General features: G+C 47.4%; 1 protein-coding gene across 1 annotated transcript in view; it reads right to left on the reverse strand.

Annotated features, from left to right (window-relative positions):
* Positions 1-13045, reverse strand: part of PDPK1 (3-phosphoinositide dependent protein kinase 1) — a 96055-nt gene that overhangs the window by 46354 nt on the left and 36656 nt on the right. The window contains 3 exon segments of the mRNA XM_059692800.1: positions 4187-4324; positions 4590-4632; positions 8893-9159. Coding sequence (XP_059548783.1) covers positions 4187-4324; positions 4590-4632; positions 8893-9159 — 448 coding nt within the window.

Below are 13045 nucleotides of genomic sequence, written 5' to 3' on the forward strand. Positions count from 1 at the left end.
TTATATCTATTTTCCATTTTCCAAAGAGGACTAATGGTTGCAAAAACAAATGAATCCCATATAACTTCTTCCTCCTAGAAGCACCAAACATATGTCCTATTAATGGAAATCTACAGGTACTTCACCACTGGCAGCTAGGGACAGGAAAGGGTTGGCCTGTGCTCAAGGTATTCCATCTCGTTTCTGTTTGCCACGGTACTGCCATTCCCACCAAGGAGGAGCCTAAAGCTGCAGTACAGTGAGGGCAATCCAATCCAAGGCTGCCCAAACCTGCCCTGAATCCAGCCCCACCTGTGACCGCTCAAACCCTTCTAACTAGGACATCTAACAGGAACCTGAGGCAAAAAACAAACCTTGCTTCTGAGAATTCAAAGGGTCTCAACCAGGCCCCCTTTCCTCCTTGTCCTGCTCTGCCCCCTCCACAGGGAAGGCTACAGACTCTGGCTTGCCCAAACCCAAGCAGGAGCTCAGAGCTGCCAGGGTAGGTGGCCTCGCCTGGACTAGCCAAGGAGCTTCACCAGTTAGGAACGCGGTATCCCAGGAGCCTACATCCCACAGGGGCTCAGCCACAGCCATAGTAATAGCACCTTTTCCTGCTTCACAGGTTCTGCTCCTTGCCTGACTATTCCTATTTCCTATGTAAGATATAGTTCTAGTTCTGTGCTCAGCTATGAAGCTAAGGTGATTGACAGGTTTTGAATATGACAGATGTTGAAGATCATAGCTCCAAGCCCATAGTCCCTCCAACCACACACATTTCTCATCTCCAGAAATACTTTTTCAGATCTCATTGGCCCACTTCCATCCTACCTCCTCTAGCAAAGCCAATGCCATAGGGCACTGAGGAAATCTGTTCTAGTGCATGGAGTGGGTACATTCCCAGAAGGATGAGCACAGATCAGGCCTTTTGCAGAGCCTGGTGAGCCCAAAGCTTGCACTTTGCAAAGGAACCTGGCTCAGAGAGGTTAAGCAACCCAACTGATCAAGGTCACAAAGCCAAGGAGGGACAGGACTGAAGCCCAGCCTCCTGACCCCAAGCTGCAAGAGAGGACACACAAAGAGGAGCAGGTGGGGGATGGAGGAAAACGCATCACTGCAGCCTGGGAGGAAGGGTGGGCTTGAGCTCAGCAATGTCTTGGAGCTTGGCTCCCTGTCCAGAGCCCTGGTTTCCAGGCTGCCACAGGGGTGTCCCCAGGCTCTGCCTTACCTGTCCTGAGGGGAGTTTGCCCCTGTAGTCGCTCCAGTATCTCCTCAATGTGTAAATTATGGCTAAAGGGAATGTGGTGTGCATATTGGGGCTTTCTTCAGGCAGAGAGCTTCCTTTTCTCTCTTAATACAATGTATGCCACTAAGGATTTCAACTTGAGGCAGAAGTCCCTCTTTTCACTCCTGTCAGAGGGAAAGCATGCCCTCACAGCCTTCACAGGCATTGGAATTTGCCTTAAAATTTAAGAGCAACAATTACCACTGAACAAAGTCCCCTAGAGTCCTCTCCACCTGCATTGTTCTGGCCAATCCCATCTAAAATTAGACAGCAAGCTCACTCATCTAGACTCTGAACCACCTAATCCCACCTCACATGGCCTTTGGAGAACATAAAGCCAAGTGTGTGCAATCTGTTGGAGCCCCCAACCAGTAAGACACATTGTCCAATGGGCCTACAGAAAGCCCAGGCCTCCAGAAAGTCTGGCAGCCAGAGATCCCCACAGGCTCCAGGAGCATAGTCACATGGGTCCCAGGGAGTATAAGGAGCAAAGGGTCAAGGTGGCCTCAGAGGTGAGAGAGACACAGAACAGACATGAACAGGACCCTTCAATGTCCTCAGGAAGCCATTAATGGCTGCTGCATGGCATGACAACAAAGAGATAGGGACAAGAATAGATGGAACCAGGTGTAGAGACAAAACACCAATGAGGAACCCCCTCCCCACCTCCCATAACTTTGGCTACTAGACCACTTTGTTGCCCGCCTTTACAGAGAATCCGTTAGGAAGAACCTGCCCTGTGCGCTGACTTCCTCACTTCTCCCAAACCCTCCTCCTACTTCCAAACTGCCACTAACAATGACAACTTGCACTGGGGCCAATGCATAGGTCAGGCCCATGCCCCATGCACTTGACCACTTGGCAGCATCTGGCCTGGCTGCAGCACCCTTCTTCAGAAACCATTTGGTCCTGTGGCCCCTGGGTCTCTGTCCTCTCAACTCACTAGCAACACCCCCTCCCCGCTGCCTTCTAAAAGAGTCCCTTCCAAGTGCCAATCTCTGTGAATGTGAGTGGCCCAAGCTCAAACCTCAGACCTTTTCCCCTGTTGAGTGCTCTTCAGTGGCTGGCCAGCCTGCTAAGCCAGTCCTGACTCCTCCCTGAGCTCTGCTGGCAGTCACCCAGCAGCCCACTTGGCCCTCTAGCAGCTAGCAACTACATATATGTCAAATGCCAATGCGACATCCACTCCTGGCCTGGCCTCTCTCCAGTCTCTTCCGGCTCAGTTACAGCACCATTGCGCATCCAGGTTCTGAGGTCCACCCCTGAGAGCCACCTTGACTCCATTCTCCTTCGCCCGTTTACTTAGAAGAACCTTCACTGAACCAGCAGCCAGAGTGAACAGCTGCCTTGCTGGAGACCTTCCTGGGCTCCCTGCCACACTTAGAAGAAAATCCAAAAATCTTATCAGGCCTCTGAAGCTCAAAGAGCTGACCCCTGGCCCAGCCTTTTCACTCCACCCACACATACATGCTCCTGTCCTAACCCTGTGCAGGTCTCTGCCTGACATTGTCAAGTTGGACCACCAGCTAAAACAGTAGCATGCTCCAACACTCCCTTACCTGGCTTTACTACTCTTGGTCCCTTAGGTATTGATCATCTGTTTTAGACCTAACTCCTGCATGGAAATTTAAGGTCCCTGAAGACAAAGCCCTCATCTCATTTACCAGCACATTGCCATCACCCAGTATTCACCAAAAACTTCTCAATAAACAAAAGAAGAAATTCAGCTGACAGCTGATGAAGACAGAAAATGGTGTTAAAAGAGGAACAGGACTGAGCAAAATTTTAACCCAGAAGAATCTATGTATAGAGAGGGAGGGGAAAGAAAGCCTGACCGGGGAGAATGGAAGATGGGGAAGGCACTGGACCAACTTTGGAAGTGGTGTGGTGAGGGGAAGGGGCTCTGGAGACCTTGAAGACAAGAAAAAATACAAAGACTGAGGTTTAAACCTGAACAAGCTCTTAACCAACTCCATGGCTGAGGAGAAACCAAGAGCATCTGCTGAGATTGAGAACAGTCACCAGGCAAACAGGGGCTGAGGGAAGTCTTGGTTTGGAAGAACTTCAGTGAAGGGACCGAGGAGTGAGGAAAAACTGGCCAGTCTGGCTGCATGATGGGCAGGCCCAAGTATGACAGAGACGTGTGGTCCACCCTGACTGCCATGGCACCGGGCCTCCCTTATCCCTAAGCAAAGGTAAAAGAGTTAGAGAAGTCAGGGAACATAAGATGCCCTCAAATAAAGCAAAGAATCAGCAAGTATGTTATCTCGGATGGAGATGCAGCTGCAAAGCCATGAAGAGCCAGAAGCACTGGGTGATCAGAGATTAAAAAAAAAAAAAGGGCACCGAGAGCAGACTCCATAGGGAGCAGGAGGAGGGAGGTTGGAGACCCCAGGGAGAGGACAGCATCTATGTATAGGGAGAAAGGGTTTGGGCTCCTATGGGTCACTCCCTGAACTTCTCACCTGGGGGCTGAGCCTGGTAAAAATGTCCCTTCCAACCAAACCTAGAAGTCAGAGAAGTGCCCACCTTCTAGGAGCCCCAGGTGCCCAAGATCATTCTTCCTCTCTCACTTCCCTGCTTTGAGCACAGGACTTGACACCTGATAGATACTCCAAGAATGCTGGTAAGAGGAATGAGGGAAGCCTTTGAATAAATGTATAGCAACCACGGGGTTAAAATAATAAAAATCCTTTATATACAATGCTTATCAATAAAAAAAAATCTAAAAAATGTTTGTGATGGTCTCCCAAGAAGTTACCCCAGGGGGCCACAGCCATGCTATGAATTCCTTTGTATTTATAATATACAGCCCTTTTCCTTTTCAGGAGAAGGGACTACTTGTAAAAACAACAATGTTGTCATGATGCCAAACTAATAGGGGTCACTGTGTGATTTCAGAACTCTTTGTTCAAAGGATACACAGCTTTTCATCATCCTGAAACGTGAAGTAAAGTTTAACAAAGAAGGGGTGATCCAGGCGCGACATCACGTCTCTCTCTCTGGTTACATACGGGACCTTGTTCTCTTTGATAATGTGACGTTTCTCTAGAATTTTAACTTAAGGTAAGAGAGAAGCAAGTTACTATTATTTGAAACGGTAAGAAAACACTAAAGACACAACTCATAAAGTTCAAATTTTTGGCATAAATTCAAATTTTTCACATAATGTGGCTACTGGCTTCATAGTCTCTAAGACAGACCAACAGTGTCCTCTCCTCGAAAATCAGCACAGAAACCCCCAAGCGCTGGGCAGTGCCGAGTGGCCATGTGCCCAGAAGTGTACTGTCTCTGCATCCCAAAGATTGCTGGAGTTAGTACTTACTAGCATATTCCCTTGAGGTTGCCAGTTCTCGGGCCAGGACAACCTGGTTTGGGGGAAAGAGAAAAAAACACCAAATGTAACCAGGGCATTGAGTCTCACAAGTTACCCTGTAACCAATCACACAGGCTACCCCACCCCCATTGTAAAATTACATTTAAATATTTTTGGTCCTGTGCTAACAAATATGGCTGAATGTCAATGACGAAGTTAACTCATTCCAAGAGTTAACAGCAAACACATAACTCTCTCTACTATTTCCAGAAGATTCTTCATCAGCTGCCAATAGTCCCCATTGTACAGTGAAGTGCACGCACAGGAACATCTAGACCTGTGTCACCCTCCCCAAAAGTAGGAAGAAGCAACAAATAGTACCTCCACAAGTGGGTATTAGGAATGTCTTAAAAAATAACTTAAGAATATGTCCTCAGTATATGTTCATTGCAAAAAGTCATACTGTATTTAGGCTTTTTCAAATAATTGTTACCATACATCTCATTTGACGCTGCTCTCAGACACCATAAATACCATCTCTGCTATCAAGGGCACAGGAAACGAAATCACCAGTGGCCTGCGGACAGTGCCTCCTGGGAGTCCTACACCCTCATCAGAGGTGCAGTCACACTCCAAGCTGTGTCCTCTCTGTGGTACACCCGAGCCTGGTGCTCAAACTCTATTTGAGGGACAGAGTGTCAATGGGGCATCGCACAACATGGAAAAGGCCTTTCTACACAAGAAAACCCTAGGTGCAATCTAAGCACCAACTTCCAAATGCCTAATTAGCCCAGTTTGACGATGTGCTGGGTGGCCCCCACCACTGCCAGCTGGTATAAACATCTCTTCAAAGATACCTGCAGGAGGAAGGCCTGAGGACCAGAGAATAGATGAAAACCTGCCCAATTCCTAGGGTAACCCTGGGCCTTCTGGGAAAACCTCAGGAGGACACAGCCGGGTTCATTTGGTCCCTGAGTGTGAGTTATATGCCAGTACAGAATTCTTCACCAGACGCAATCCTGGAAAAGTGCTGTGTGAAATGCCCTGCAGTCATTAAGGATGAGGTTGGATTGTACATACTCAAGTGGAAAGATCTCAAAGATCTTTCCAGAGGAATGTACCTACATGGACTGTTCTCACACACTGGGGAGTGATGGGGGAGAGTTGGTTATGCATTTATGCAATATTAAATTTCTTCACAGGATTAGCATTAGCTATGTAAGTAAAAAGAACTGTTAAAGAGTACTAATATTTAAATGGAAACCTTTCTGAAGGAGATAGTTATGGCATCTTTCTGTTGTGTGTAAATTCAGTATTTCACATGCAGGTTTCTTTATGGATACAGGGCAGAGAGTGCCCCTCTTCGACAGGACACGACTTGACACATACCCCCACACCACTCAGGCTGATTACAGAACTAATCTGGACATCAAGATCAGCCTCAGAAAGCCAGACATGGAGGAATTTCACAAATAAGTCCTCATTTTCCAGTAAAAATAAATGTCCAATGAAGTAAAAAGTTGAGAAAGGAGAAAACTCTTCTTTTACTGGACCGCTGTAAGAAACCATGCAGAATACCAAGGTTCTCTTCAAAATAGCTTCATCCTCCTAAAAGAATCTTTAAGTACCATAAGGACTGGGGATTGTCCTTACAGTTGAAGTGTTTTTGTTTTGTTTTGTTTTTTATTAGTCCTCACCCGAGGGTATTTTTCTATTGACTTTTAGGGAGAGTGGGAGAGAGAGGGAAAGACGGAGAGAAACATCAATGAGAGAAACACATCAATTGGTTGCCTCCTGCCATGAGCCTTGACCAGGGCCCAGGCCAGGGAGGAGCCTGCAACCAAGGTACGTGCCTCTTGACCAGAATTGAACCTGGGATCCTTTGGTCTGCAGGCCAGTGCTCTATCCACTGAGCTAAACCAGCTAGGCCTGAAGGTTTTTATTCTAAGGACACAATTCTTTCATATTTTAAACAAAAACTGCTAATTTAAAAAAATCCAAATTAAAAGTATAAAGAGAGTCTTGGCCGGTTTTGCTCAATGGTTAGAGTGTCGGCCCCCAGACCAAAGGTTCGAGTCTCCATCAAGGACATGTACCTCGGTTTGCAGGTACCCCAGCCCTAGTAGGGGCAACCAATTGATGTGTGTCTCTAACATCGATGTTTTTTTTTTTCTCTCTCTCTCTCTTTTAAATATATATTTTTTGATTTTACAGAAAGGGGAAGAAATAAAGAGTTAGAAACATTAATGATGAGAAACATCAGCTGCCTCCTGCACTCCCTCTACTGGGGATCGAGCCCACAACCAAGGTACATGCCCTTGAGCGGAATCAAACCCAGGACCCTTCAGTTCTCGGGCCAACGCTCTATCCACTGAGCCAAAACAGTCAGGGCTCTCTCTTTCTTTTTCCACTATCTAGAAATCAATGGAAAAAAATAGCCTCAGGTGAGGATTAAATCAAAAAGTGTAAGGCAGCAAAAATTAACATTAATTAAAACAACATTGAAAGCATAAGTGAGCTAAAATATTTCATGTTCTTTGCATTTTGAAATATTTCATAAATGTAAAAAGAGAAAAGGAAAACAAATTTCACATAAGGTTTGTTCACAAAAGCCAGGCAAGGAAGACTCACTGTTCAGAAATCCTGCTGCATTAGGGGCCTCAAGCACCACCCCGCTGTGAGCACAATGCATGCTGAGCCCAGCTTGGAGACCATGGTCACATGGGAGCTACCTTTTTATGAATGCACAGATTTAGACTGTGCACCCCAGCTGGAGGAACAGGTACTCACTCAAGTAGCAAAAAAGAGTTACCTTGAGTGTGACTTGACAGTGCCATGATAACATCTATACTAATAAAAGGGTAATATGCTAATTAGACCTTCTGGATAAAGCCATGGTGGCAGGGCCGAGACAGAGGCGGTTAGGGGCAATCAGGCCAGGAGGGGAGGGCAACTGGGGATGATCAGGCCTGCAGTGGGGGGAGCTGGGGGCGAGCAGGCCGGCGGGGGGGCCAGTTGGGGGTGAGCAAGCTGGCAGTGGGGGGTGATCAGGCCAGCAAGGGGGCGGGGGCAGTTGGGGGTAAGCAGGCTGGGGGGGGGCAGTTGGAGGTGATCAGGCCGGCGGGGGGGGGGGGGGCATTTGAGGGCAAGAAGGCTGCGGGGGAGGTGAGCAGGTGAGCAGGCCAACAGGCAGAGTGGTTAGGGGCGAGCAGGTAGGCAGGTGAGTGGTTAGGAGCCAACGGTCCCAGATTGAAAGAGGGATGTCCCCCAAGGAGTCCCAGATTGGAGAGGGTGCAGGCTGGGCTGAGGGACACCCCCCTCCCGTGCACAAATTCCGTGCACCTGGCCACTAGTTTATAAAACAGAGAACACAGAATCTAGAGACCAGCAGGTCTTGGTCTGTAACTCTAGCAAGTGTCATGAATGTAATGTTTTGTGTATTTTAAAATAAAGGTTTTTAAATGTTTTCCCCAAAACTCTGAGGAGATACTAATACCAATACTAACTTTTAAAAAAAATATTTTTATGGATTTCAGAGAGGAAGGGAGAGGGAGAGAGAGAGAAACATCCATGATGAGAGAGAATCATGGATTGGCTGCCTCGTGCAAGTCCCCCACTGGGGATCGAGCTCACAACCTGGGCATGTGCCCTTGATCGGAATGGAACTTGGGACCTTTCAGTTTATAGGCCGATGCTCTATCCACTGAGCCGAACTGGCTGGGGCCCAATATTAACTTTTTAAAAATATATATTTTTATTGATTTCAGAGAGGAAGGGAAAGAGAGAAACATCAACTATGAGAGAGAATCATTGATCAGATGCCTCCTGACACCCTCTACTGGGATTGAGCCTGAAACCTGGGCATGTGCCCTGACCGGGAATCGAACCATGACCTCCTGACTCATAGGTTGATATTCAACCATTGAGCAACACTGGCCAGGACCAATACTAACTTTTAATGTGAGGAACAGAAAAGCTTCCCAGAGTCTTGCCAATGTGACACAAGGACATGGAATGTTAGTCACCTGCTGATGCCTGGTTTGAATAAAATGAACTGCCATTTAATAAAAAATAAGATCAAATGATGCCTTTTAAAACTTGCAACTACAAAATCATAGTTTAGATATTTTAGTCACATGATCTACTTGATGGCCCCAAGTCACCTTCAGAATAGGAGAAGAACCCCTAGAGGCCTGAAACCCTCCTCCAGGGAAGAACACCACCCTCATATCTAGGTCTCCCAGTTCTGAGCCTGGAAGGTCAGCCTATCCAAGGAAAACACACTCATTCAACAATAGCAGCATGTACTCACTGTTGAAAAAGATCCTTCACCAAGAATTTTCCCAAATTTGAAGTCTTCTGGCCGTTTCTTCCGAGGCTGTGGTGGTGGCTGTGCGGCATGTTGCAGTGAGTTGGCACTTGGTCGGGACTCGGCCGCAGTGCTGTCCATGGTTGGGCCCTGCCTGCTACCACCGCTTGGAGCAACAGGGGCCGTGCCGGAATCAGTCTGGGTCCTCACCATTGATGGGGATGGGCAGGAACATAACACCACGCTGGACTGAATAGGAATGGTGTCATACTGGTGGACCCAGGAAAAAGAGATAAGACTCAAAGGAGCTCTTCTTAAACTGCATGAACTCAAGTGCTGACATTGTTGAAACACAAACACAAAGTACAGACAGGCTATCTGACATTCTGCCACATGGTTCATGCTGCCCTCCTCTCCCAAGTCCCTTCCCTGCTCAAATCCCAGTCCTTCCTGTCTTGCTTTCCCAAGAACCTCACCATTCAGTATCAATCTGCCCTCATCCTCCTCCCTTAGTACTGTATGAGTCTCCAACACATACCTCAGACCCCACTCAATGGCCAGTTAGCCTGCCCATCACTACCCAACTTAAATGCCATCTACAGCCAACCCTTGTTCAAAAAGGAAGTCAGTCTAAACCCTGTGACCACAGTATATACTGTTTCAGAACCCCTGGCCCTATTCACCCACCCATAGCTGATATAAGACTGGATACACGCAAAGGCACTCAATTAGGGCTTAAACAAACAGACTGGCTTGAGATTGCATCCCACAGCCAAATAGAATGTTAACCACGCAGTCCTGGAACACAGAAGTATAACTTAATGGAAAGAAGAGTCCAAGAATTGCCAACCACACGTAAAAGTTATAGTTGATAAAAAATAAGCTTAACAAAGCAAAACAGTAGTGGCGTAATCGGTTAACAGTAACTGATTTAGAGCCAAACTGCCCTCTACACACCAAACAAATTTAAAAACTTAATTTTAAAAATTATTCAATATGATCCCTATTAAAATTCCAACTGGCTTCTTTGTAGAAATTGACAAGCTGAATCTAAAATTCATACAGAAATTCAAGGGAGTCAAAATAGCCAAAACAATCTCAAAAAAAACCCAAAACAAACAAAAAATCTGAAGTTGGAGGACTCACATGTCCAGATTTCAAAACTTACGAAAAACCTATAGTAATCAAGACAAGATGGTACTGGCAAAAGTATAGGCACACAGATGAATACAATAGCATCTAGAAATAAACCCTTACATCTACTACCACCAACTGATTTTTGACATGGATGTCAAAACCCTTCAATGGGGAAAAAACAGTCTTTTCAACAAATGGTGCTGGGACAACTGGATATCTACATGCAAAAGAATGAAACTGGATGCCTTTCCCACATTATATACCGAATTTAATTTAAGTAGATCAAAGATCTACCTATAAGAACTAAAACTATAAAACTCTTAGAGAAAAATATAGGAAAAAATATGAAAAAATTTTCATAACCGTGGCATGAACCTTGGTGTCTAAGATATGAAACCAAAAGCACAAGAAAAAGAAAAAAAATAACAGATCAAAGGGACTTCATCAAAATTAAAAACTTCTATGCTTCAAAGGCACCATTAAGAAAGTGAAAAGACAACCCATAGAATGGGAGGAAATATTTGCAAGTCATATATCTGATAAAAGACTTGTAGCCAGACTATATAAGGAACTCTTACAACTCAATTAAAAAAAACCACACATTCAATTTAAAAATAGGCAGTGGATTAAAATAAACATTTTTCCAAAAAAGAAATATAAATGGCCAATAAGCACATGAAGATGCTCAATATCACCAGACATTATGGAAATGCAAGTCAAAGCCACAAGGAGATTCCACTTGAACCCACTAGGATGGTTAGAACAAAAAAGACAGATAATAAGTTAATGAGAACGTAGAAAACTTGGATCCCTCATACATTGCAGCTGGGAATATAAAATGGTGCAGGCACTTTGGCAAATAGTATGACAGTTCCTCAAAAAGAAACAGGTACCATATAACCCAGCAATTCCACTACTTGGGTAATTTCATTTCCCAAGAAAAATGAAAACGCATTTGTTCATAGCAACCTTACTCATAGCAGGCCAAAAGATGGACACAACCCAAATGTCCATCAACAGATAAACGGGTAAACAAAACATAGTATAGGCATAAATCAAATATTACACAGCCATAAAAAGGTAGGAAATATGGACCTATGCTACAACATAGTTGAAAATGGAAAGCATGATGCTAAGTGAAAGAGACCAGGCATAAAAGGCTACCTATTGTATGATTCAAGTGACATAAAATGTCCAGAACAGGCAAATCTATAGAGACAGAAAGTAGATAAGTGGTTGTCAGGGGCTGGGGGAAGGGGAGAATGGGGAGTGACTGCTAATGGTTCTGGGGTTTCCTTCTGGAATGATGAAGATGTTTTGGAATTGGATGGTGGTGATGTTTTCTGTGAATATACTAAAAACTACTAAATTAGCATTAGCTGGTTTGGCTCAGTGGATAGAGCATCAGCCTGTGGACCAAAGGGTCCCAGGTTTGATTCCGGTCAAGGGCACATGCCTGGGTTGCGGGCTTGGTCCAACGTGCAGAAGACAGCCAATCAATGATTCCCTCTCATCATTGATGTTTCTATCTCTCTTCCTCTCCCTTCCTCTCTGAATAAAAACACACACACACAAAAAAAACTCCTACTAAATTGTATACTTTAAATGAGTGAACTGTATGGTATATAAATTATATCTCTATGAGCTATTATAAAAAACTAGAGGCCTGGTGCACGACATTCGTGCAGCACTGGGGAGGGGAGGGGGAGAGTCCCCTCAGCCCAGCCTGTGCCCTCTTTCAGTCTGGGACCCCTCCAGGGATGTCCCCCGAGGGATCCTTAGCACTGCCACAGAGGCGGGAGAGCATCCTGCCACTGCCACTTCACTCACCAGTCATGAGCCCAGCTTCTGGCTGAGCAGCACTCCCCCTGTGGGAGTACATTTATCTCTGGTGGTGAGTGCGCGTCATAGTGACCGGTTGTTCCGCAATTCGGTCCATTTGCATATTAGGGTTTTATTATATAGGACTAGGGGCCCGGTGCACGAAATTCGTGCACTGGGTGTGTGTGGGGGGGGGAGTGTCCCTCAGCCCAGCCTGCCCCCTCTCACATACTGGGAGCCCTCAGGCGTTGACCCCCATCACCCTCCAATCGCAGGATCGGCCCCTTGCCCAGGCCTGACGCCTCCGCCAGAGGCGTAGACCCCCATCACCCTCTGATTGCCTGATCGGCCCCTTGCCCAGGCCTGACGCCTCCGCCAGAGGTGTCAGGCTTGGACAGGGGACCCCCATCTCCCCCCGATCACTGGCTCTGGCCCCCGCCCAGGCCTGAGGCCTCTGGCCCAGGAATCATGCCTGGGCAGGGGACCCCCATCTCCCTCTGATCGCTTGCTCCACCCCCCGCCCAAGCCTGACGCCTCTGACCCAGGCTTCAGGCCTGGGCAAGGGGACCATCATATCCCTCCAATCCCCGGCTCAGCCCCCCGCCCAGGCCTGATGCCTCTGCCAGAGGAGTTGACCCTCATCACCCTCCGATCACCAATCACCGGGTCGGCCCCTTGACCAGGCCTGACGCCTCCGCCAGAGGCATAGACCCCCATCACCCTCCGATCGCCTGATCAGCCCCTTGCCCAGGTCTGACGCCTCCGCCAGAGGCATAGACCCCCATCACCCTCCAATCGCCTGATCGGCCCCTTGCCCAGGCCTGACGCCTCCGCCAGAGGTGTCAGGCTTGGACAGGGGACCCCCATCTCCCCCCGATCACTGGCTCTGGCCCCCGCCCAGGCCTGAGCCCTCTGGCCCAGGAATCATGCCTGGGCAGGGGACCCCCATCTCCCTCTGATCGCTTGCTCCACCCCCCGCCCAAGCCTGACGCCTCTGACCCAGGCTTCAGGCCTGGGCAAGGGGACCATCATATCCCCCCAATCCCCGGCTCCGCCCCCCGCCCAGGCCTGATGCCTCGGCCAGAGGAGTTGACCCTCATCACCCTCCGATCACCAATCACCGGATCGGCCCCTTGACCAGGCCTCAGGCCTCTGGCTGAGGCGTCCGGCCCGGGCAGCGGGGACCCGCAGCTGCAGC

This window comes from Myotis daubentonii, chromosome 4, assembly GCF_963259705.1.
Source record: "Myotis daubentonii chromosome 4, mMyoDau2.1, whole genome shotgun sequence".
In the NCBI taxonomy this organism is placed as follows: Eukaryota; Metazoa; Chordata; class Mammalia; order Chiroptera; family Vespertilionidae; genus Myotis; species Myotis daubentonii.